Source organism: Rhinolophus sinicus, chromosome 17 (genome assembly GCF_057876585.1).
Source record: "Rhinolophus sinicus isolate RSI-liver-muscle chromosome 17, RSI-T2T, whole genome shotgun sequence".
NCBI lineage: Eukaryota > Metazoa > Chordata > Mammalia > Chiroptera > Rhinolophidae > Rhinolophus > Rhinolophus sinicus.
The window spans coordinates 15,471,168-15,498,785 of record NC_142517.1 but is presented as its reverse complement, the minus strand read 5'-3'; the positions used below and the strand labels follow the sequence as shown (position 1 = coordinate 15,498,785).

The 27,618-nt window shown below is 38.6% G+C and overlaps 1 protein-coding gene and 1 long non-coding RNA gene across 3 annotated transcripts in view; one reads left to right on the top strand and one right to left on the bottom strand.

The window, feature by feature from the left end:
* LOC141570173 (uncharacterized) overlaps positions 1–27,618 on the top strand; it is a 403,207-nt gene that overhangs the window by 1,518 nt on the left and 374,071 nt on the right. The window lies entirely within an intron of this gene.
* CYYR1 (cysteine and tyrosine rich 1) overlaps positions 22,233–27,618 on the bottom strand; it is a 114,637-nt gene continuing 109,251 nt past the window's right edge. The window contains exons 4-5 of the mRNA XM_019729871.3: positions 22,766–22,848; positions 22,233–22,340 (exon numbers count right to left, since the gene is read on the bottom strand). Of these exons, the coding sequence (XP_019585430.1) occupies positions 22,323–22,340; positions 22,766–22,848 (101 nt within the window). The 3' untranslated portion in view covers positions 22,233–22,322. The remainder of the gene's footprint in view (positions 22,341–22,765; positions 22,849–27,618) is intronic.

Below are 27,618 nucleotides of genomic sequence, written 5' to 3'. Positions count from 1 at the left end.
AGCGTGGAGGTTCCTCAAAAAATTACGAATAGAATTACCATATGACCCAGCAATCCCTCTCCTGGGTATCTACCCAAAACATCTGAAAACATTTATCCATAAAGACATGTGTGCTCCAATGTTCACTGCAGCTTTGTTTACGGTGGCCAAGACATGGAAACAACCAAAATGTCCTTCCATAGATGAATGGATAAAGAAGTTGTGGTATATATACACAATGGAATACTATTCGGCAGTAAGAAAAGATGATATAGGAACATTTGTGACAACATGGATGGATCTTGAGAGAGTAATGCTGAGCAAAACAAGTCAGACAGAAAAAGCAGAGAACCATGTGATTTCACTGATATGTGGTATATAAACCAAAAACAACAAAAGAACAAGACAAACAAATGAGAAACGGGAAGATTTTAAGTTGGGTTGAGATGCCTGTTTGACACAGTTCTGTATCCAGAGTTATCAACAATGTCAAACTGACTTTCTATTTCCATAAGTCTCGATCCTTTCCTTAGAAGCAGGCTGGATCCTTGATTCCAACTTGAGTTCCCCTTGACTAAAAGATTACACAATGTAATCTCTCAGGTGTTTCAACACAGAATCAGAAAACTGCTTCTCCTTTTCTTAACTAGAGTAAGGACACAGGCATTTATAATCATATAGAATGACCATGGTGAACATTCTCATTTGTATGTTCAAAAGTGAAGACTTTAAATAAGACGGAGTTCCTTGATTTCAGAAGCATTTGACTGCAGTCGGGGCAGGTGGGGAAGGGAGTGGAGATAGTGCAGGTAAAATGGATTGTTTACCTTAGAGATTGAGCATTCTGGAAGATGTAGAATTCCAGGTTGGCTCTGGCCTTTGGTACTTTAACATAGGCTGTAACTTTTCCCAAGGATGAGTGAGGCAGTATGCATTCTTCACATTGGAGTGGATGACTTCACCCTTTGGCAATGGCAAATGGCCTGGAGTTACTGGCATTTGCTTGTTCTCCCAGGGGATTGTGCCAACCTTACCTAAAGTTTACGGTGGTTGTAGTAAGGACGACTTAGACCCTCTGAGCACTGGTGAGTGCCTAAGGACTCAAAATCTCCAGCGCTGGTTGCTGAGGATACTCAGTGGGAGGTAAAAAGCTGCTGATGACCGGACTGAAACCTATTCTGTCAATCAATTAGTGTTTGGGAACCTTAGCTCAGCTTGGCAAAAGCATGACCAGCTGTGGTAAGTTGTTTGTTACATGAGAGAATTGTGGTTTGCCTGCCCTCCTGTTTTTCCAAGAAGCCCAGGGCACTGAAATCACTACGTAGTTACTTCCACAATTGCATCAGGCTCTCTAATTTTTAAGAATAACAACTGAAATTTATATTAAGCCTTCAATTTATAAATTAACTTCCCACATGTGACCTTATTTGAAGCTCATGACAACTTTGAGCAGAACGCATTGCTATTGCTAATTTAGACATGGGGAAAACAAGGCTGAGAACATGTAAGTGCTGTAGTTAAGTGCTGTAGCTGAAGTCACAGAGCCAACCAGAGGCCAAAGGGGAGCTTGGTTTCCTGTTGTCCAAGGCTTTGCTCGGCCTGTAGTTGCTCCTACCCTGGGGACAGGAATTGTTCAGAGTTTCCGCAGCCAGTGAATCAGTAGGTTCCTGGGTGTCGTGTGGGGTGGCCTGTGAGGTCTCTGCTCCCGCTCCCCACATAAGAATGCAGGACATGGTGAGGCCAAAAAGGAACACCCACGGAGCCATAGGTAGGGGAGTCATACTACTATATTCTCGCTGGCGGCTGGGTTGGAGACACAGGAAGCAGGAGCCACACTGGTCGCAACCCTCACTGCACTGCTTGCAGGCTCAGCCACCAACCATCTTCTTGCTAGCCCCCCATTTTTCTGCTAGTGTAGCCATGGCAACTATATTAGTGGCCAATGGCTCACTGGTTACAGCTGACGGCCAACTAGCCACAGCTGATGGCCATCCAATCACAGTTGATGGCCATTTACTATCCAAGTGAGCACCTTTCCATATGAGGGCGAGAGCCTGGAAACTGCACTCCTGCTTCTGTCCCCACACAGGGGTTAGGACTTCCAAGGCCAAGAGAGTGTGGAGGTTAATGGGGTGTGTGCTTCTTAGCATTGGTAGGCCTTGAGGTCCAATGCAATAATAGTGGCATGAAATCACTTTGCTATCCCAGAGCATCTTATGCCTCAAGGAATTCGAACCCCATCGGCTACAACTAGACTGGGATGAAGTGTGTTCTTAGGTCTCATGGAGCATCAGATGAAAGGCCTAGCAAATTCTATTTTTACGTAAGTTGTGGAAGGCTAAATATGTATTTTTGCATAAAAGAATGTAAAGGAAGAATGAGAATAATAATTGAGCCAATCATCAATAAGTTACCAGTAAAGCTTTTTCTATAATTAAAACACAGATTGTTTTGTAGGTCAATCTTCTAAAGGAAACAGAATTTAAAAAAAAGACTCAATCTTTTGTTGTATGGTCATTAAAAACAATGTATTGGTTAAGTAAAGAATGGTACAGCCACACAAGGAATCACTACAGAGTTTTTAAACTTGATGGTACTGAAAATATCTAATGAAACAGAAACACATATATGTTGTCATTAAAAAGAACAAAACTCATACAGCAGTACAAATGTGTATGTTTTTGTGTGATATAGGGACAGAAGGAGAGAGAAATAGGACTGGGAGGATAGATACAAAATCTTGGCAGTTGCTCCCTTTTGTTCAAGGATGTGCCGTTTGGGCTACGTGGGAAGCAGACACTGTGACAGAGTTAGGAGTACAAAAGGGTTATTGGGGCTTAACAATGATGCTGGGAAAAGTAGGCTTCTTTATGCAAAAGAATGAAGTTGGATCCTTACCTTATACCATACATAAAAATTAACTCAAAATAGATCAAAGAACTAAATGTAATACTTTAGAACTATAGAACTCATACAAGAAAACAGGGGAAAATCTTAATTGCATTAGATTTGACAATGATTTTTTTTGGATATGATACCAAATGCACAGGCAACCAAAGTAAAATTAGATAAATTGGACTATATGAAAATTATAAACTTCTGTGCATCAAAGGACACAACCAATAGAGCAAAAAGGCAACCTGGAATAGGAGAAAATATTTGCACAGCATGTATTTGATAAAAGGTTAATATCTAGACTATATAAAGAACTCCTACAACTCAACAACAAGAACACCCCCAAATAATCCAATTAAAAAAAGGCAAAAGCTATGAATAGACATTCCTCCAAAGAAGATATACAAATGGTCAAAAAGCACATGAAAAGATGCTCAACATCATTAGGGAAATGCAAAGCAGAACCACAACGAGATAACATCTCACACCCATCAAAAAGCAGAAAATAAATAATGTTGATGAGGATGGAGAAAATGAAACCTCTGTGCACTCTTGGTGGAAGTCTAAAATGTTGTTGTTGCTATGGAAAAGAGTTTGGTGGTTCCTCAAAACATCAAAAAATAGAATTACCATATGATATAGCAATTCCACTTCTAGGTACATAGCCAAAGGAATTAAAAGCAGAAACTCAAAGAGATATTTGCCTATGTTCACTGCAGCATTATTCACAATAGCTAATAGGTAGAAGCAACCCAGGTGTTCATGGACAGATAATGGATGAACAGAATATGGTCTATACATACAATAGACTATTATTTAGCCTTAAAAAAAAGAAATTCTGATACATGCTACAACATGGATGAACCTGAAGGACATTATACTAAGTGAAATAAGCAAGTCACAGAAAGACAAATACTGTATGATTCCACTTACATGAAATATCTTTAGTCGAATTCACAGAAACAGAAGGTAGAATGGTGGGTGCCAGGAACTGGGGGAGGAGGGCATGAATGGGGAGTTGTTTAACGGGTACAGAGTTTTAGTTTTGCAAGATGAAAAAGTTCTGGAGACTGGTTGCTTAACAATGTGAATATACTTAATACTACTGAACTATATACTTAAAAATGGTTAATGTGGTAAATTGTATGTTATGTGTATTTTACCACAATTGAAAAAGAAAGGATTATTGGAGAGCAATACTGTGAAAGAAACAAGGAAGGAGGAGTGGGCAGGGGAACTGTCAGACTATGATGTAGACCTGAGAGTCTCTGTCAAGCCAATATGAGCTTCAGAGCCAAACTTGCCTGTTCGAGGGGACCGCATTGGGTAGAAATGGGGAGGCCGTTGCAGTACTTCCTTGACTTTGGTTACCATAATTTTTGGCTTCTGTGGCCTAGTTCAGCCATCGTTTGGGGGCTGCCTCAAGATGAGCAGGACCTTAGCTTAAAAGCCAAGGCAGTTGGCTGAAGGAGGTGAGAGTTGCAGGCCATCAGAAAGGCACACTCCTTAGAGCTGGCTGGTGATTTTCTCTTTGAATGGGAATGAGTGACACGTCTCCATGTCTGCTACATGGGAGTAAGGGTGAGTTTTATTTTCTTATAGTTTGCATTTCTGTGTGTTCTGCATTTCTAATAATGAATAAAAGTGACTTTTTAATCAGAAAAGAAATAAAAGTTATTATTAGAATATATGGCAACCAGGAATATTAACTGTTGAGCAGTTAGTTATTAAATAATTTCTCTGCCACATCAGTTGGTATTTGTCCATTTGTCATTGGTATATGAAATGGACATCAACTTTAGCTAGTGCCTTCTTTGATTTTATCCTGTATTGCTACCAGAGTGTAAAAGACATTCAAATGGATCATTGTAAAGATATTAACCATCATACACTAACCTTGGAAAATATTTCATTTCTGTTGAAAAAACAGAATTCTCAGAGAAGGCTTCAGGCAGTGGTGGTAACTTCCAAAGCAGGCAGTGGTGGATGCAGGAAGACAGGCATTGTCATTCCATAATGTGGGTAAAAAATCATCAGATGGAAGGGGCTTCTAAGCACAAGATGCAAGTGAAATCATCAGTGACAGCTCTTTTAACTTTTAATTATTCATGAGTTTATGTGCCTGCATCCTTGGTAGGTTGGTGTCAAGAGGACATCATTCAAAAAAGAATAAAAATTTCCTAATTTCAATGAGGGGAAGATGAACTAAGGGAGTAAGATAATTATAGAGAGAATTATAGACCCAAAGGCTGAGAAAAATGCGGGGATATTGGCTTTTCTACATCTGTCAGGAATAACTGCATTGAGGTATTGGGAATTCATCCATGCAAAATTACTTGAGTAAAAAATTACTTTCTCCTGCAAACTCACAAAACAGAGGATCAATAAACTGCCAGGAGACAGAAAACACTGAGTAATCACATGTATCAAACTGAAGCTATTCCTGCTTCACATTTCTGGGACCCGGCTTTATTTCTAATTAAGCAACTGAAATGATTTATGGACTTTAACATTTACTTTAAAAGTGGAATTTGAAGGGCAAATTTGTCTTTCTAAACTTTACCTGTTCAAATAGGAATCTTATGTCACCCGTGGTGAGACTCAATAAAATCTCTAGTTAACAACTCGCCTAGGTTTGGATAAGGCTAAACTGATCACAGAATAATTTACTAAAACTTGGCAAGATTTTTAAGCTCTCAACCTTGTGGGGGATTTTAAGGTCTTTTGCTTGTTCTGTTTTTGTTTTTGTTTTGCATGCATTCAAAAAACACTTACTGCAGCTAGCTACTGTTCTAAGTGTTCATGATATTGCAGTGAATAGAACCAAACAAAAAGTCCTGTCCTCAAAGAATTTTGCTTCTAATGGGGCAGAGGGGGAGGAGAGATAAGCAATAAATAAAACAAATAAGTGAATAAGTTGGTACATTAGAGGATGATGAGTTTCATGGAATGGAACAAAGTAGGAAAGGAATATAGGGAAAAAAGGGTGAGGAGTAGTGCAATTTTAAATTGGTAGAAGAGGGAAGGCCTTCCTGAGAATGACATTTGAGCAGAGACTTGAAAGAGGCTTGGGAATGAGTAATGCGCATATCTTGGAAGAGTGCCGCAGGTAGAGGAAACAAGTGCAAAAGCCCTGTGTCAGTCAGAGCGAAGACTGATGACACAATCAACTCTGATATTTTGAGGAGAGTTGAAAAACGTGATCAATTACAAAGATGTGGGCAGGTTGTAGGAAAATGACAAGAGACAGTATAGCCTGCAGGAGAGAGAGTGGGGCGCTACAGTCATCACTAGGCTTGAGTGGGTGACTGGTAAGTGGTTATTGGAATATGGAGTAAGAGACAGCTATATTGAAAGTCTGCCTGATTGGAATTGGGACCTTAGGTTGAGTGTTGCAGTACCTGCAAAAACACTGCAGGAAGGAAGCACCAGAAAGGAGAGGAAAGGAAACACGACCCTCAACTTTCATTTCTCCTTCATATGTTTCGAAGGTTCCCCATTGGACAAATCCACCTGGAAGAAGAGAGACAGGGAGGCCACTGCACCAGTCATAGATTTCATCCTTCTAAGGTACAGAGCAGGGTTGAGAAAGGTGGAGGGGCAGCCTGAAGGTGTATGGTGTAAACACTGAGGCAAGATCATGGCTGATGTGAAGAATAGCGAGGATGTCACTGTGATAACAGACGAGAGATTGAGTAGAAGAGGACAATGAAATGAGGTTAGAGTAATCGAGAACTAGAACTTGATGGGCATTGTTGGGAATTGTAAAGTCCTTAGCTCTTACTGTGAGAGAAGCAGGGGACTATTGGAGAGTGCTGCGTGAAAATGTGACATGAACTGACATAGCTTGAAAGTATCTCTCTGGCTGCAGAGTTAAAAATAGACTGTATTTAAGATAAGGGTGGAATTGTGACACCAATGAGAATAGTGTTGCCTAATTCAAGCAAGAGAGATGGTGGTTTGGGCAGGTGGATACAGTGGAGGTAGTAAGAAATGGGTTCCTGAATAAATTTTAAAAGTAAAGCCAACAGGATTTGGTGACAGACTGAATGCGGTGGGAGTTGGCTATGAGAGGGAAAGAGAAGAGTCAAGGAATTAAAATGATTCTAAGTCGGAAGGCCAGAATGACCATTGATTGATTTGGGAAAGACTGGAAAGAGCTTGGTATTTGAGGAATGCTCAACAATCAGTTTTGGACATGTTGAGTTGGAGATGTCTGTTAGGACAGGATGAGTAGGCAGTTGGATTTATGAGTCTTGAGTTTAGGAGGAAGGTCTTACCTTCCTCCTAAGGAAGGAGATTAAAAACAATTATGTGTGTTAGTGTTAGATGGTATTTAAGATCATTAGTTGAGATGAGGTCGCTGAGGTAGTGAGTGTGGATACACAAGGGAAGGGGTGAAAAGACTCAACACAATGGGGAAATCAATAGAGGAGACAGGGAAGGAGCTGCCAGTGTAGCCGGGAGAAAAAATTCAAAAGAAGAGAAGGTGGTTTCTTGAAAACAAGGTGAAGAATGTGTTTCTAGGAGGACGGAGTGATCAGCAGTGTCAACGGCTGCTGAGAAATCAAGTACAATGAAGATTAAGACGTAACTACTGTATTTAGATGAGGTTTTTAGTGTCCTTGATACATTCAGGTTTCACTGGGTAGTGGGGGGAGATTAGAGTGGGTTTAATGAGAATAGGATGGAAAGATGTGCATTGGAATTAATTAGTAGAGAGTTCTCTTAAGAGCGTTTTCCTTTAAAGGTGAGTAGAAATATTGGGCAGTAACTGGAGAGGGGGGAATAAAAGGGATTTTTTTTTTTTTGTAAAATGCAATTTAGAACAGCATGTTTTCAAAAAATGGAGTGCTGTAGTAGAGAATAAAAACTGAAGATGCAAGAGAGAAGAGGATTGCTGGAGCAATGTTTTTGAGAAGGCAAGAGGGCATGGAAGTTACTAATCAAATTGAGAGGTTGTCCTTAGATGTGAGTATGGACAGTTCATTGATAGCAATGGTTTTCAGACTTGCATATTAGAGTCACCTGAGGAACTATTAAAACTCCCGATGTCTACCTCTGAGCTCCTAAAAGTTAAAACATAGTATCTGGGAGAGGACTCAGCATAACTGAAAAAATGTTTTTGAGAACACAAATGGTTCTCAAGCTTCAGCTTGTATCGAAATCACTTGGAGGACTTGGTAAAATGCAGATTGGGGGCCCCACCCCCATATTTTCTAATTCAGTAGGTCTCAGTTGATCTGAGTTTGCAGGTGATACTGGTGCTGCTGAATTGGGGAACACTCTTTAAGATCACTGATGTGTAGTCATTGGAGCAGAGGTGTACTATATAGGGGCCAAAGTTGGTAAATGGCTCAGTGTGTAGTGGTGGCTAGAATGTGAAGAAGTTATCTTCTGATTATCTAATTCTTCTCAATAATGTAGAAAGCAAGGTTAGAATTTGGAAGTGTGAAAGGGTAAGAAGGTGTTGAGATTCAAGAAGAGAGGAGAAGGTATCTTATAATCATTTAGTAAATGGAACTGTGAATGATTTAAGGACATGTAGCATAATTTGGGGGCAGCAATAAGGGCCCACTAGAAGTTGGAAGTCATGAATTTAAAATGAGACCAGACGACATCTTTGTCCCTTTCACTCTAGCCACAGTGAGTTGCATAGGTGGAAGTGTAGAGGAGGTAGAGAGATGAATTTGGTCAGGGTTCAAGTTTTGTTAAAAGAGTGTTACAAAATGAGAGAGGAATAAGGAATTGAGAGTGTTCCCAAGGGTGGATTGATAATGATTGAATGGAATTTAAGTTTGCATAAGGAGGAAGAGAAAGATACTAGGAGAATGAGTGGAAAGGTGGCAAGGTTAAAGGAATGAAGATTTTATTGGAGCAGAAAGATTGTTTTATGTTAGAGAACAGAATTTTTGAAATTGAGATTAAGGAAGAATTGCATTTATTTCTTATGACAAGACCTGGGTTGTGACCATGGGAGTTTGTGGTTGAGGAATTGTTCAGATCAAGATGATGGAGGAGAGGAGTTTCATGGTCTGAGAGTCCAGGGTGTTGGAAAAATCGTTCATATGAACATTGAAATCACTGGGATTAAAGTTTGAAGTAGTGTTGGAAAGAGAGTAACAGTAAACTGGGTGCTAAGATTTTTGAGAAACAAGAGAGATTCAAAGCTGAGGTTTTTTTGTAAAGAGAGGATGCTGTGGAAGTGACAAGGAGGGCACTTTCCAAGCTCCCCAATCAGGGTGTGGGGCTGTGGGAGGAAATAACCGCCTCAGGGAGATCCAGGTATCTAGTAGACTAAGAAGAGCGGCAAAGCTCGTGGGAAGAGGCTGAGGTCGTTGGTTGCTGGGAATGTCTGACCTGAGTTCCACAGCGCACAGTGAAGAGGTTCAGGAGTGGGGGCATCTCAGGGATTGGGACAGACTGGGGAATGTGGAGACATGTGGGGGGTTAGAGAAGATGAAGGGTCATCTGGGAGTCATAGTTTCTTGGGATGATATAAATAAGTAATGGAAAGGGCTATAATATGATGAATTCTGGTGACTTCAAAACAGAAGGTCTGGGACACCCCCTTCATGGCTTCTAAGTGATGTGTGGAGGCCACAAGTGGGGTGGTCTTACTCTGAGGACCTGAGGCTCTCCCCTGTCTTCTGAAGATGGAGTCTTGAGTGTGTGGAGAGGGGATGTTTGGAAGTGCACAGACAGATTTCATTAAAGGAAATTATACCATAAGTGTTGCCAGGCTCAGAGAAAAGGCACTCATCAATAAATGGCTATCATTAATAAATCAAAAATTGCATGGAGAATTGAGGCAACATTTTGGAGAGGGCTCACTCCTTATTTCTGGTATATAAAACATAAACAATGAAATAAAAATGTAGGGAAATCCCCACCATCTATCGCTCTCTTAGTTGGTTAATTGGGTTTCATCTTTCTAGCTTTTACAATTTGTTTTTCAGATGTTTCTTAATCTAAATTGCCCATGGAGTTGCTTTGGCTTTGTAATACACTTTGTGACCATGGCCATTAAGAGTTTTTGACAGAACCCTGATCTTTAGGCAACCTCAAATATTTTGTTTTGCTGTTCTTTTAAAACCATCATTTCTCTGAATTTGGTGGGGGTAAAATTCAATCCAACTAGTATTTATTAAGTGCTTTTTGTGCATTTAGTAATTGATTATGTCCTCTGGGAGATGCAGAACTCTAAGATGCTGGGTAGCTTAAATGAAACTAAATGTTGCTTTGCTTTCTCAGCATTTTTTTCCTGCTGAACATTTCCCGATAATATCAAAAGTGCATCCTGAGCTTAAATTTGTTTTATTATGGTTATTATCAAAATTAAAATTTATAATTTAAGAGAAGGCCTATACATTTTGCTACCTTCACCTATGAACACTAAATTGTTTATGAGGCAGAAACAATTTTAAAGAATGAAAGAATGAATATGAGTATATGTGTAAGATTCATAGAACTCATGTTACAAATTACTATGTCTTCAGGTAATTTTTTTTTGTAACAACTATGCGTCTAATATAAAAAATATTTAATGAGGTAAACAAAAGACATTTTACTTTGTTTTATGTGAGTATTAGAATGATTGAGACATTCTCTATGGCTTAGCTATGTCTGAAGGCAAAGAAGTTTCTATAATTGAAAGATAAATGTGAGTGTATTTTAATTAACCAAAGTTATGAACTCTTTTTTTATCTTTTTAATTTTTCAATTATAGTTGACATTCAGTATTATTTTATATTAGTTTCAGGTGTACAACATAGTGGTTAGGTATTTACATAATTTATGAAGTGATACCCCTGATGAATCTAGTACCCACCTAGAACTATACAGTTAGCACAATATTATTTACTATATTCCATATACTGTACTTTACACCCCCATGAGTACTTTGTAACAACAAATTTGTACTTCTTATCCCTTCACCTTGTTCACCCAGCCCCCCCAAATCCTCCTCCCATGTGGTAACCATTGGTTTGTTCTCGGTGCCTATAAGTCTGTTTCTATTTTTGATTGTTTGTTGTTGTTTATTCTTTTCTTTAGATTCCACATATAAGTGAGATTATTTGACATTTGTCTCTCTCTGTCTGACTTATTTTACTTACCCTAATACCCGCTAGGTCCATTCATGTTGTCGCAAATGGTAAGATTTCTTTTTTTTTTTTTTTTTTTTTACGACTGAGTAATATTCCATTGTATGTATGTACGACTTCTTCTTTATCCAATCATCTATTGATGGGCTTTTTGGTTGCTGTTCTCAACATCACTGATCATCAGAAAAATACAAATTAAAGCCATTATGATATATCACCTCACACCTGTCAGAATGGCTATCATTTGACTATCACCAATAAATCAAAAAACAAGTGTTGGCTCAGATGTGGAGAAAAGGGAACCCTTGTGCATTGTTGGTAGGAATGTAAATTGGTGCAGCCACTATGGAGGAGCCTCAAAAAATTAAAAATAGAACTGCCTTATGACCTAGCAATTCTGGGTCTTTATCCCAAGAAATCCAAAACACTAATTCGAAAAGATGTATGCCCCCTTATGTTCACTGCAGCACTATTCATAATCGCAAAGATATGAGCTCTTACAAACATACTTAAATTATAGTTTGAGAACAATTTAAGACAAAAATTAACTGCATTTTTCAAGCTTTCACACAATGACCCAATAACTTAAAAAATCTACATGTCCACAAAAAAGACATAACCAAATATAAGTAACATAATTTATTCAATTTTGGAGTATTGTGTTCTTCAATTCTTGCATTTTTATCATACAAAGAAATTAGGGTTTAACATTTGGGGACATAAAATTCTGTCCTCCCCTTTCTGTGCTGATCATATTAACTTTTTTTTCTGTCCTTCACTTTTCACAAGAATTTGCCTACAACAAGAATTGAATATTGACAGAGCAGGAGCTTGGGAAGGGCATGGGTAAAATGTCAGGAAACGTGGTTTCCAGTCCCCACTTTACCTCCTTTATCGCTGGGACCTTGGGCAAAGCACCTAACCTCTCTACTTCTCTAAAGAGAGTGTATTCTTGTTGGCCTCTAAGATGGCTTTTTGCTCTGCAATTCTCTGGATTTGTGGAATCCTTGACAATTCATTCCAGGGTGAGATTTCATCTCATCTAAGTGCAACCCTCTTCGGCCTAGCACTTCACTGATGAGAACAAAGGGAAGTGGTTTAATATCATTTGGAATCCTAAATTTTGGCGATTCTTCTCATTGTGTCAATATTAACTGTATTCATATCTTTTTTTTTTAAAGGGCAGTTTTTATTAGGAAATCACTTGGCTTATATAGTAAGATAGAAGTAACATTCAACAAGAGTTGGTTATCTTCATGCATAAGGATGAATGGGACAAATGGTGTCTTTTTGCTGAGTCGAATATTCTGGGTTCAATGTAGTTGGAAGGAATGCAGGACAACATCAGGGTTTATCCTGATAGCATTTACCATACTCAGAGTGTAAGTTCTGTAATATGCATTTGACATGTTAAAATTTCCACCGTTGTCAATCTCTTCTAAAGTAAGCTTTACTGAAGCACAACTTACATGCAATATAATGTACACATTTTGAGTGTACAGCTCTATGAGTTGTGACAAATGTATAAGCCATGTTCTATGGTTGAGTTGTGTCCCCCTCACACAAAAAATGATATGTGGGAATCCTAACCCCTGGTACCTCAGAATGTGACCTTATTTGGAGAAAGCGTCTTTAAAGAGGTAATAAGTTAAAAAGACATCTTTAAGGTAGGTCATAATTCCATATGATTAGTATCGTTATAAAAGGGGAAATTTGGATACAGAGACGTGCGCATAGGGAGACCATTATGTGAAAACCGGTGTTAACTGCCACAAGCCAGCAACCACCACAAGCTAGGAATGGGAACTGGATTGGAACCTCCTCTATCTAGTGCCTTCAGAGGGAACATCGGCCTGCCAATATCTCGATCTTGGACTTCTAGCTTTGAGAATTGTGAGACAATCAATTTCTGTTGTTTAAGTCACTCCATTTGCGATACATGTTATGGTAGCCCAAGAAAAGTGATATGCCATGTAATCGTCACCCCCAAAAGATGTAGACTATCTCCATCACCCAATTACTCTCTATTTCACTTTCTCCTGTCTCCTCTCCTTTTCTCAGAGTGTAACAAAAGCCATAAGGCTAGAACAGTGGCTTCGGATTGTCTCCATTGGATGGAGACGTTGACAAATAATAGACATTTTTACTGTATCATGTAAACATTTTAAAATAAAGTCTATTTTAATAGCATTTCTATGTACAATCAAGTGGTTTTAAATTCCATACTCAAGGACAAGAAGACTGACAGCTGAAAATCAGGAAGCTGACACCATTTTGAAGGGAGAACAAGTAACATGTACAACGTGGGAGGGGTAGGAAGGAAAACAGAGAGAAAAGCCTGTTGGTGGTGTCATGATGATGCTAATCCTCTGTCAATGATTAATGTGCCTAATAATTGCTCTTAATAAATAGCATTGCTGATGAGCCTGGTGTTCCAAATTCCTTTTGGCTTCTCTGTACTTTATCATATTTTACTATGATTGGAAAGCTGTTCAATCTGGAAGTAGAATATTCCTTGTATGTTTAGGGAGAGAAATGCAAACAGCAACAAGGAAGAAATGAAATGAAATAGAAATTAAAAAATGTCTCATATTATCGTCATGTAGTCATAATTGTAGTGTACATTTGCAGCACCTTACACTCTACATTTCACTTTCTTATTTTCTATTTATTACAAGAATGAGAAAGCAAGCATTATCACCCTCATTTTACAGATAAAGGAATTGAGTCCCTGAACATTTAAGATTTTATCCAAGATTTTATAAGTCGAATATCCTTATCTTGACTTTTGGTTTCTTAACTCTTCATTCAGGGTTTCTTATTCCACTGTGATTTTCTTTAGAGTGGCAAGACTATGTATAACAAATCATTTGAGGGTTAGTAGAGAAAGACACTGTTTTTTCCTAAGCCAATCGCCTCTCCTGTATTGCATCTCACACACTGGAAATTCAGTGGTAGTGGTGAGAGCTATCATGCAATGTCGTCAATTTGATCAAATTCCATCACTCTCAGACTTTGTGTAAATTTTCAGTAGGTACAGGTTGCTGTAACCACTTCTTTCCTCCATTGTCCCTGACTGTACCTGTCTTGGGCATATATTCATTTACTACTTAAGTATCTGATTGGTCACTGGAGTTTCACACACCTCATTCTTTTGGCTTGGAAAGTGATAATGGCAGTAAAGAAAAACTGGAACAAGAACCTAACAATGTATGCCTTTCAAGAGTTTTAAGAATGAAGTCATAATGCAAAAGCCGACCCACTAATTTCCCATCTCTGTGGTTTCCCACTTGTTGACTCAGGGAATCATCTCTGTGACACCTCATTGTGTCCCAGTCTGGCTTGCTTTTGTGCAGACAGAACTCAGCTGTGCATTGATTCAGCTGGCTGCTTCTTTGATTTGGTTGGTTTCCTTTGTCTCTCCCTTCTCCTCTGCTGCCCCTTTCCAGAGTTGCTGCAAACCCTGCCTCTTCAGCAGTTTCTAGCTTCAGTAGCTCTTGGCTTCCTGCCTCCTGACCACTCATGCCTCTGTTTCTGTCCTCTGTTCTATCCCAGAGATCCAAATCTATGTACCATTTCCTATCTAGCAGGTAGCAAGCACAGGTCTCTTTGCTGTATTTAAGATTTGCCCTTTTTATGAGGCACTTGAATCCTACACTTTGAATTTGCTCTTGGGGAAAGGGCCTGTGGACAATACTTGCTATGATTCTTTTTCTCTCTTCCCTACATCTGAACTCACCTTTTGTGAGGTCTATATCTTAGCTTTGATCGAGGATCTTACTTTACTAAAGGTTGCAGATGGCCACCATCTTAACCTTCTGGGCATACGTGGTCTTCGTTCCTCATAGATCTCGTGCTCCTAATTTCTGCGTCTTGCCACTAAGGACTGAAGAGTTCCACCAGGAAGTATGAATTAGATTCAAACAATACTTCTGCTTGGACAGTTGATGGACCACTGACAGCAGATCTGATTCTTACCCAATATCCTCTGAAGGCACCATTTGAAGGTGAAGATCCGTAGTGCATAAAATTCTAGTTGGCCATCAAGTACTTGGAGACTCACATGGGTTACTAATGTCATTCTCATACTGACTGAATCCTTTCGGTCGTCTAGTTGCTCCAGCACCACTGAGACTTAGCTGGTACCGATGTGGGAGAGGGCAGAGCCTTGAGTGTGAGCACCACCTGTTCCACAACAGCTTTCAGCAGAGGCTTAAAACTGAAAGAGTGAAATATGAGAAATGACATATTTAGGAGTGAACTTGGCCATAATTGGGGTTGGAAGCCCATACCTCATACTGGAACTTCCAACAATGCAAGTTAGTGGGTGAATCAGGAAGCCAGGTTGGAAAGGCACCAGGGAGGGTTACAAAGGTGGCTGCTGGCACAAATTATGGTGCTCAAAGCGATATGGTCATCTCAGCTTGATCTGGGCTGGCCTAGATTCTCTTTCAGGAGTGGATGGGAGGTTAGGAACAGTGAGAGGAGACCCCAGGCTGGGGGTTTTTGCATAGAAATGGAAGGGGTAATGGGGCTCACTATCAGGTAGACAGATGAATTTGTTCAAAAGAATACAAGTGGCAGGAACAGCACCTACATGAGAATGGTGGGGAGGATGTGGTATGTTGTCAACGGCATAAATAAGGGGTCAGAGGGTTACAGCAGATTTGAGACTCAATACAGGAATAAATTCTCGGTGGGCAAGCAGCTGGCCAAGGCTCTCGTCAGGCCTATTAGATGGCAGCTAAGAAATAGAACCAAGACAGTTCTAGGTTATAGTTCCTTACATGAGGTCTTTCTTGGTTGAGATTGAATCAGTAAATGGGTCGAACTGAATCTTCTGATTGAAGGAACCAATTCCTATAGGAACAGGGTAGAGTTGACAGGTGTAGAGTTGTGGTGACATCGGGTGACTAGTCTTCCTGGTTTGCCCGGGATGGAGAGCAGTCCTGGGACAAGGGCCTCTGAGTTGTAAAAGTGAGACAGTCTTGTTTTAACTGCTGGTCACCCTATGAGAAAATGTATTTGATAGTCTTGATCAAATGTCTTCTCAGGTGTTGCTCAGGGTTAAATAATCTCTGTGTTTATAGAAAATGTGAAAGATGGTATTGGTAGAATTTTGGTGAGAAATTAATGCTAACTTATTTTTACTGAGATATTTCATCATAGAATCAGAATTTTGGAATTGAAAGGGAAATTGGATATTATTTAATCTCTCATGATCTGAATGATAAAATTGAGAGCCCAGGAGATTAGATAAATAACTCAAGTTTGGGTACCTACTTAAGGGCATACATTTTTTGAGTCTAAATTATTTGCTTGGCCTCATCAATTTTTTTCTGCACTGCCTAAAGATTCTTCCTTTTTTTCCTTGGCAAAAGTCTTTAAGAGAATAGATCTTACGAAATCTCATTGTAAGGGAAAAAACATCTTTTTCTTTTCTTTTTTTTTTTGTGTGTCTATGTTAGAGGATAGATGTTAACTAAACTTATTGTGGTAATCATTTCACATTTATGAAAGTCAAGTCATTATGTATGCTGTACACCTATGTCAATTATATCTCAATGAAACTGGGCGGGGGGAGAGCCTTTACATATACGTTAGCTGCTCTTTTCTCAGATTCAGTCAGACTTCTTGAGAAGGTTCTAGTAAAATCTATAAAACTCTAAAGATATCAGGTTGTAATGTTTGTATGACAATTATTACTAATAATAGCATGACTACCATTACAACAATTATTATAGTATGAGAGAAATATAACACAATGTTTATTTCAACCCCAATTACTTCTGTAGGGTTTAATGAAGAACACCATGAATTCAAGAAATCTAACATCAGTTTAGGACCTATGTTTTCGTCTATGAAGTTTGCTGTTTCAGGAAAACATAGGTACTAAACTTATGGACCTTGGGTTCAAAGAGCATTTTATGAATTTGACTCCAAAGGCAAGGGAAGTAAAAGCTAAAATAAATGAACGGGACTACATCAAACTTAAAAGTTTCTGCACAGCAAAAGAAACCATCGATAAAATAAAGAGACAACCAACTGAATGGGAGAGGATTTTTGTAAACAGTACCACTGATAAGGGGTTAATATCCAAAATATACAACGAACTCATACAAGTCAACAGCAAAAAAACAACCCAATTGAAAAATGGGCAAAGGACCTGAAGAGACATTTCCCCAAAGAGGATACACAAATGGCAAATAGACATATGAAAAAATGCTCAACATTACTAATCCTCAGAGAAATGCAAATAAAAACCACAATGAGATCTCACCTCACCCCAGTGAGAATGGCTGTCATCAACAAGACAAATAGTAACAAGTTCTGGAGAGGCTGTGGAGAAAAAGGAACCCTTATAAACTGTTGGTGGGAATGCAGACTGGTGCAGCCGCTATGGAAGGCAGTGTGGAGGTTCCTCAAAAAATTAAGAATAGGATTACCATATGACCCAGTAATCCCTCTCCTGGGTATCTACCTAAAAAATCTGAAAACATTTATCCATAAAGACATGTGCTCAAATGTTCATTGCAGCTTTATTTATGATGGCCAAGACATAGAAACAACCAAAATGTCCTTCAATAGATGAATGGATAAAGAAATTGTGGTATATATACACAATGGAATACTATTCAGCCATAAGAAAAGATGAAACAGTACCATTTGCGACAACATGAATGAATCTTGAGATTATTATGCTGAGCGAAATAAGTCAGACAGAAGAAGTCAAGAACCATATGATTTCACTGACATGTGGTATATAAAACTGAAAACAACAAAAGAACAAGACAAACAAATGAAGGAACAAAACCTCATAGACATAGAGAATAATTTAGGGGTTACCAGAAGGTAAGGGGCAAAAAGGGTTCTCTAGAGGGTAAAGGGAGTCAAATATATGGTGATGGGAAAGAGAGCTGACTCTGGGTGGTGAACACACAATGAGATATAGATAATGTATTACAGAATTGTACACCTGAAATCTATGTATTTTTACGAACAATTGTCCCCCCAATAAACTTCAATTAAATAAAAAAAAAAAGAAATCGAGCAGTAATTCTTGGCTGCTAGGTATCTCTTTGCAGTCTGTACTGTAAATCTCTGAGATGGATACTCAGCTCTGGGGTCAGTCAATTTACTTTTTCCTACATGCTGTCATTTTGGTTACTGCCTGGGCTATAAGTCATATTCAAGTCTTACAGTAGGAAAAGAAATACAGTACTACTGCACACTGACCAAAGCTTCAACCTTGAAAACTGTTACAAGGGAATTCCATACCTGCCGAGTGAGTGAAAATGACAAATAACTCTTTAAGCTTCAAAGTTGAAAGGAACAGAGCGATTTCAACTGGAGTGTCAGCCTGTCATTTGTCATTCCATATATTGTCAGGTCCATCATGTCTAACATGCCCAGAGTAGCTCCTGCGGGGATTGTCTGCTACTGAGAGTCACACAAAGAAGTATGTTTTAACCAAGTCCATGGATAAAAGGTGTTCATACTTTAAAGGTGCTTCAGGTGGGATCTGGAGGAAAAACAGAGCAGATTCTTCACTGCTTAAAACTTATTCTAGCAGACTATTCTTGAAACAGCTCCTTGGTATTTCACCTGGCTCCCTTCAAGGTTGGAATTGAGAATAAATTTGATTTGGGTTAAAAGTTGAAAATATAAATTCATATTTTGGCTCTTGAATCTATAAAATTACCAAATGACAAGTTAAATAATTAAATATCATTACTAATGTTTTGATCACAGACTTATTTGGATGAACTGGCTGATTTATTTCCTCAAACAATATCCTGATGGTTTTGGAATTGAGTAGACACTACTTCTGTAAGAAAAACCTCTCATTGCTCCTAGGAAAACTATGGATTTTTGGAATAGTAAAGAAAGAAAACGGTTGTTGTGAGGAGTCCAGGAACAACATATCTGGGACTAAGAATGCATTACCCCTTAACAGCATTGAGCCATAGGAAGGGACATTGATGTTTCAAAATTGAATGGTTAACTCTCAAAATTCCAGGGAACATTTTTCTAAACCACAGAAGCTTGCCTTAATATTGCAAATCTGCAGGTAGTTCTAAAATGTCACTTGAGAACCAGTAGATAATCTCTCATGGGGAGTTTTCTCTTTTTAATTTGGTTAATGTCACCTCTAGCATGCTCTTACATAAGCACCAAGTTCAATGTTATATAAGTGGTAATAACCAAGAGTTTCAGGCTTCAGTAAACATAAGGCCTATTACATACAAAACAAGTGAAGTTCATTGCTTTTGCTACTTAATAAGTGTTTAGCTTAAAATAGTCCTTTTTTTTCCTAATGTAAAAGACCCCGCATGTACTTCTTGAAAACAATTAAAAATTAGCTTCATGAGATCAAATTTAGATGGTTAATAAACCCATTCTGGGAACTGGGAGATTGCTTTCTCAGACAGAGTAAGAGTTTTTGTCTATAATATATTGTTTTTAATAAAGAATCAGTCCCTACATTAACTATTCCAATATTCATTATGAAGGAAAACATAATAAAACATATCTTGTCAGATTAAGAAGTTCCTGAATCAACCTTCGGAAGACAGAGTGGAGCTTCTGAACAAACAGATTATATTATGTAGGGAAATGCCAGCAGGCAATTTTAATTATTCTTTCTGTCAGCATGCGAGTGTTTCCCATGAATGATTGTAGGCAAACGCCGCGGGCAGAAACCAGCAATGTAATTTTTAGGGTGGTCGCAGTGTGTGGTGGTTCTTTTTGCTTTTCTTCTGTACTTAAGAATGCCTGGTTTTATCATTTTCTTGATTCAACTCACATTTGATTTTGTAATTTTACCAAGGATAAATCTTGCTCTAATCAGTAAAACACAGAAGGAAAGTATGGAGAACACATCCCATGGTGTGGCCATATGCAAATGGCAGCACCTCTTTTTTTTTTTTTTTGTGGACAGAAGAAAGGTTGAAAACCTTTATACATTTTCTTGTACTGTAGGCTTTTGTAGAAGACATGCATGGTAGAAGTTTGCAAATGTTTGCTCATGTTGAAAGTTGCTGTTTTATGCCTTAATTTTTCACTTAATCCTCTGGTATATCAACACATGTATGACTTTGAAGATTTTCTGTGAATTTGCCTTCTGCAGATATGTGACATGAAAAGAACTAAAAGATTGTGTTATATCTGGAATTGTAGAACTTTAGATAATGGCTGAAATATTCCAGGAGCAAAAATAATTTTAAATGGACATAGTTTTCCTCATTGTTTTGAGAAGTGCCACATTTTAAGCATCTAGACATGCATCATTGTCACTTTTGATAAGCCTGGGAAACACCAAATTATGCAAAGGTCTTTCTCCTAAGCAGAAAGAGTCACTGGTTGATGTATGATAAGAGTTGGCCTTGGATGAACTCTTTATGAAGTAAAACACTAACTTCAGATTGTGTTGATGACAATTGGTAGAGACAGGATGTGTCTTTTGATCATATAATCCTTAGAAAAAATGTGTACTTCTACCTTTTAGTGAATTTATGCATTGGCTGGTATAGGCACCATTTTTCTCTTTTCAGTTCACAATCCTTAAATCATCCCTTGGGAAAATACCTAGATAGTTTCCAATAATTGGCTACTTCTGATGTCACGAATATTAAATACTAGAACACTAAATTCCAAGAACATGAAGTATTTTTCTCTCAAGAAGCATTTAGTCTTCCTCTGTCTGGGATGAGTGAAGCATCTCTCTAATGGTGCCACACTGCATGTTTGTAAACTCATATTTCACCAACATTAAGTCTGTGGTTGTTGGTAGACACACATGCAATAAACATATACGTGCAAACACACAGTCACACATACAAACCACTGGTCAAGACTGTTCCAGAAAGTATTTGTCAAATGTCTTTTCTAATTATAAATAATTCAGAGTCACCTTTCATTTTGCACGAACAACTATAAGAATGAGGGTAAATGTGGGAGTTTCCTGTCTTTGTTTAGGCTGCTATAAAAGAACACCATAGACTATGTGGCTTATAAACAACGGAAATTTATTTCTCCATTCTGGAGCCTTGAAGTCCAAGATCAAGGCGCTGGCAGATTCAGTGTCTGGTGAGAGCTTATCTCCTAGTTTGTAGGCAGCTGTCTTCTCGCTGTGTCCTCACATGGTGAAAGGGGCAAGGGAGCTCTCTGCGCTCCCTTCATGACTAATCCGTCATGAGGGCTCCACTCTCATGACCGAATCACCTCCCGAAGACCCTGCCTCCTAATACCATCACATTGAAGATTAGGTTTCAACATATGACTATTTTGGGGAGGGGTCACATTTAGTCCATAGCATTTCCTAAAGCAGCATGTCTTGGAAATTGAACATATTGGAAAATTTTACTCATCTCACATGATCATGTTGATAGTCTAATCTTATGAGCTCTTTGGGAAAATAACTTGACACTATGTTTTCTAAACATGTAGCCTTTCTTAACGGATCTGTGCTTGGCTTTTTTGAGTTTGCAAATGGAACATAAGTATAATTCAATGCCTTTGGCATATCTGAACTAATCTGAGGATATTACTTTGTCTGAGGTTTCTTATGTTTTATCAAAGAGCAAGGGAAATACACTTCACTTAATGAGGAACCCTGATATTAGCAGCTTCCAAATTATTTCTATGTGATGTCCTATTGGATTAGCATCTTTATTTTGGCCATTGAAATATCAGTTAATTCACTCAAGGAATATGATTAGAAGACTTTATTATAACTTTTATATACCCTGCTTAAGGCAATGTTTTTCAACTTTGGCACTGTTGACATTTTGGCCCAGATCATTCTTTATTGTGAAGTCTATAGGATGTTTAGCAGCATTCCTGGCCTTGGCCTGCTAGATGCTGATAGCTCTCGAATCCAATAGTGACAACCAAAAACCTCTCCAGATGTTGCCAAATGTCTTCTGGGGGGCAAAAATGCTCACATTTTACAACCACTGGTTTAAGGGGATACGTGTAGGGAAACCCTGATTTAGAGCATGGTTTCTAGAGCTAGTCTCAGTGCCAGTTGTATAAATCAAAGATATGCAAGGTTGTAGCATTGTTAAAATATGGGAAGAATTTTATACCAGCTGCTAAATAGGTGCTGTTCTGAGCCCTCCAAAATGTTCACCCATGCTGCCCTATCTCCCGCACATGACGCATTTCCCACATCCTCACTACTGTGCAGAAACTCAAGGATTAAAACTGGCATAGCAAGCGGACTCCAAAATCCACCTGTCTATTGTTAAGTTTTATTATCTAGTCATTATTTTATTAATTGCATTTGTTTTGTTGTTACCCCTTCATACATCTTAGAAGCAACCAGGCTCATCACACCTCTCAATTCACAGTTGAGTCCTAGAACAGAAAGTCAGATTACTCTCTTTAGTTTGTTTTGATGGGAAAAAACAAACAAATGTTATATATTTCCCTGTTATACGTACACATCATCCCTGTACAAAAATGACTGAGCTCTCCTTATCACTGATATCATGTTAAACCATATTCTGGCTGGAGTTTAGTATTAAGATGGGCTTACTTTGAGAGTCAATGGAAAAACACCCAGAGAGAAATTGCTACACAAAATTACAATGTAAAAATAGCTCCATCTGTGATAACATAAGCTTTGTTAACGTGTACATAATAGAGTCAATAATAGACAAGCTTGGAATTCATGCCCATGACACTTAAGTAATTCATTGATGAACTGATCATGCTCCTCCACAGATTTACAGACACTGACAACTGTATTTATTCAGTAGTTAGCATGGATCTCAGCCTACATTTTTATCTGCAGGATTTTTAAGCATTTTGAATATTTTCTTGTGCATCCCTTGGATTTCAGACAATTCTGTTTTGTTTGAATCTGAAAAACAAAACAACACATTTTTGCTTGTGCCTTACATTAAAAATTATTGACCAATTGAAACTCTGAAAATTAAAAAAAATCCTTAAAATATGTGAAAATAAATATTTTATATTTATTTATGTATAGTTAGAATTTTTTTAAAGATTTTTATTAAAATATAGCTAACGAACAACATTATATTACTTTCAAGTATACACCGTAGTTATTCAACATTTATATGCCTAAAGAAGTGATCACCATGGTAAGTCAAGCAACCATCTGACACTGAACCATGCTACCACAATATTATTGATTATATTCCTTATACACTACATCCCCATGATTTATTTGTTTTATATCTGGATATTTGAACATCTTATGCCCCTTCACCTTTCCCCCCCTTTTTTAAATTTTCAATTACAGTTGACATTCAGTATTATTTTATCTTAATTTCAGGTGTACAGCATAGTGGTTAGATATTTGTATAATTTAAGAAATGATCCCCCTGACTAGTCTAGTACTCACGTGGCCCTATACATAGTTATTACCATATTATTGAACATATTTCCTATGCTATACTTTACATCCACATGACTGTTTTGTAACTATCAATTTGTACTTCTTACTCCCTCACCTTTTACACCCTGTCTTCCACCCTTTCCCATTTATAATGCCAACAAATCTAGTATCAATATGACACCATACATAGTTATTACAATATTATTGACTATATTCCTTATTCTATACCCTACATCCCTGTGACTACTTTGTAACAACCAATTTGTACTTCTTTATCCCTTCCCCTTTTTCTTTTATCTCCAACCCCCTTCCCATCTGGCAAGCATCAAAATGTTCTCTGTATCTAGGAGTTTGTTTTTGTTCTGTTGTTTATTTTCTTCTTTAGATTCCACATATAAGCAACATCTCTTTACCTCTGTCTTTGTCTGTCTAATGCACCATTCAGCACAATATGCTCCATGTCCATGCATGCCATTGCAGATGGCAAGAACCCATTCCCTTCCATGGCCAAGCAATATTCCATTGTATATATGTACCATCTTCTCTCTATCCATTCTTCCATTGACAAATATCCAGGCTGCCTCCACGTCTTGGCCATTGTAAGCAATTGTGCAGTGAACATATGGATGTAAATACCCTCAAAATAGTGTTCGGGTTTCTTTAGATAAATACCCTGACGTGACATTATGGGTCCTTGGTTTTAGACTTTGTTTTAAAGTCTATTTTGTCTGGTATAAGTATTGCTATCTAAGTTTTGTTTTGTTTTGTTGTTGTTTTTCATTTACATTTTCATGAAATATCTTTTTTCATCCCTTTATTTTCAGCCTATGTGTGTCTTTCAATCTGAAGTGAGTCTCTTGTAGGCAGCATATATAAGGGTCTTCTTTTTTTATCCACTCAGCCCTCCTATGTCTTTTGAGTGGAGTATTTAATTCATTTACATTAAAAGTAATTGTTGATCGATAGACAGCTATTGCCATTTTTTTATTCATAATTTTGACCTTCCCCCTCCTTCCCATCTTAAAGAAGTCTCTCTAAAAGTCCTTGTAATACTGGTTTGGCAATGATGAACTCCTTTAGCTTTTTCTTGTCTGGAAAGCTCTTTATTTGTCCATCAATTCTAAATGATAGCTTTGCTGGTTAGAATAATCTTGGTTGTAATTCCTTGCTTCTCATCATGTTGAATATTTTGTGCCAGTCTCTTCTGGCCTGCAGGGTTTCTGTTGATAAACCAGCTGACAATCTTATGGGATCTCCCTTATAAGTTACTAGTTGCCTTTCTCTTGATGTTTTTAGGATTCTCTTTTTGTCTTTAACTTTTGCCATTCTAATTATAATGTGTCTTGGTGTGAGCCTGTTTGGGTTCATCTTGTTTGGGACTCTCTGTGGTTCCTGGATTTACATGTCTATTTCTTTCACCAGGTTATGAAATTTTTCAGTCATTATTTTTTCAAATAGGTTCTTGATCCCTTGCTTTCTCTTTTCTCCTTCTGGTACCCCTATGATGAGAATGTTATTATACATGATGTTGTCCCAGAGGTCTCTTACACTAGCCTCATTTTTTTGGATTCTTTTTTCTTTTTGCTGTTTTGATTGGGTGGTTTTTGCTACCTTGTCTTCCATATCGTTGATTCATCCTCTGCTTCATCTAGTCTGCTGGTGATTCCTTCTAGTGCATTCTTCATTTCAGTTATTGTAGTCTTCACTTATGAATGGTTCTTTTATGGTTTCTATGTCCTTTTTCTATGCTCACTATCTCTTTGTTGAAGTTCTCCCTTAGTTCCTTGAGCATCCTTATAAACATTGTTTTGAACTCTGTATCTGATAGGTTGCTTGACTCCATTTTGGTTAGTTATTTTTCTGGAGTTTTCTCCTAGTCTCTTGTTTGGGATATATTTCTGTGTTTCCTCATTTTGGCTGCCTCTCTGTTTGTTTCTATGTATTAGGTAGATCTGCTACATCCCTCAGTCTTTGCCAGGTGACCTTATATAGTAGGTGCCCTTTGGGGCCCAGTGGCACCTGCACCAAGTGTTCCAGGAGTGTCCCTTGTGTGGGTTGTGTGTGCCCTCCTGTTATAGTTGAGCCTTGGCTGCTATTGGAATGTCAGTGGGTGGAATTGACCCTCAGGCTGATTGGCTGTGGGATTTAGCCATGTCCACAGCTTACAGGCTGCTGTGTGGGGGGCTTACCCCAGTGAGTGGGATTCACCCCAGTGGGCTCTGGTGCCCGTTGAAGACCACCCTTTGGTTTTGCTGTTTGTGGGGCTAATTGGGCTATGGTCTAAATTCAACCTCCAAGTATGTTGGTTCTGGAGTCTCTTTACAGGGGCTCCAGTGCAGGACCAGGTCACCCACTGCCTGTGATCGCTGGGGACTACCTGGTAAGAGCTATCAAGTGATTTGAGATTGTTCGTTGCCTGTGTTAACCCTTGAGGCATATGGAAGAGTCCATGCTGTGAACCTAGGATATCTGCCACCAGTATCAGGTTTGGGGTAGCTCCACAAAATACCAGGGCACTCTGAGACATGCTGCCACTTGCCAGCTCTCTTAAGGTCCTGTCACTGATAAAGCCTCTTGTGATATACAAGTTGGGTGAGGTAGGGTCTCAGGGAGTCACTAGGGTGGGAAAAGTTGTGGTCACCAGGTCAATTAATGTAAATTCTGGTTTGATGCTGAGCCTGAAGCTACTATGCAAAAGTCTCAGAGCACACGGAGGCCAGTTGCTGACTGCTGGGGTCTGTTGGACTTTGATAGTTTTCCAAGAAAGAGTGCAATGAGGGTAGGGATGGCTGCTCTTGGAGAAAGTATCTGATGTTGGGAGTGTTGGGTGGGATGGGGTCCCAGTGAGTCAGCAGGATAGAGCTGTGGAGCTCATCAGATCAATCAGACTCAGATTTGGCCATAAGCATGGGGTAAGGCTTAATACAGGAAAGATGGCGCTAGCTCTCTGGCTGCTTGGGAGGAGATCCCCCAAAAGGGAAAGTGCCATCTGTCCTCCCGCCCCTATCTCAAAGCCACAGAACCCAGTCTGTCCTCCGTATATCCCTGACACCCCACAAGACACCATCCCTTCACCGGAGCCCAGGGTGAGTGCCTGCAGGGGCCCTTTACGAAGACACCTGGGTTTTCTGCTACCTTTTTTTCCACCTGGATGGTCAGAATCCCTGCTGTTTTTCACAGCCAGATGTTGTACATGCTCCTCTTCCTGGCAGCAGTACTCTAGGCTGGGAAGGCCAGTGTGGGGCTGGGGTCCCTCGCTCTTACAGGGGAATCCTCTGCAGATGAGATATCCCTCCTGTTTCTCAACTACCACATGGAAGATTGGGGTTAGCCAGTTCTGTGTCTTTGCCCCTCCTACCAGTCTCAACATACCTTCTTCTTTATTATCTTTAGTTATAAAACTTCTGCTCAGCCAGACTTTAGATTGTTCTCCAGGTTGTTTGTTCTATAATTTAGTTGTAATTTTAATTTATTCACAGAAGGACGCAGGAACAGTGTTTATCAACTTTGCCATCTTGGACCTCTCCCTATAGTTAGAATAATTAAATAACATTGTTTCCTGGTTATAAAAATCAATGGACTATATATCCTGGAAGAAATAAAATAAAGGAAATAATAGTAGTAACTTTTTATCTAACAACCCAAGGATAAAAGTTTTTAATCTTTTTGTATATATTCTTCTGGATTTTATATACAAATAATATTTTTATTAACACAAAAATGAAAGCACACTCTAAATCCTTTTGCTGCTTCACACAATGTGGACATAAAATAGTTTTGCATGATTTACTTTGGAAGCTGTAGAGTATCTCATTGTATGGATCATCATTATACATTTAGCCTTATTGATGCATAACTATATTGATTTTACTTTATGTTATATTACACATTGCAGTTATGATTCTCATACATACATCTTTACATTTTTGTCCCATTATGTCTGTTAGATCATTTCTTCAGTGTGAAATCATGGAGTCAAAAGATATGCACATCTTGCAATTCGGTGTAAATGGCCTAACTGCTCTCCAGGAAGAACTGTGCATCTACATTCTAACAGGGCACGAGTGCACCTGTACCCCACATCTTTACTAGGCACATGTCTTTGGAAGTAGGCTTTAAATACATTAAGACAGCCAACAAAATTTCAAAATCTTGAATTGATTTAGTTTGTGGAGTTGTTATTGTATTTTATTAAGTAATGATTATAAATTCAACATCTTCCTAGGTGAAATCAGTTTAAACCATAATAGAAAGTTGTCAGGGAGTCCA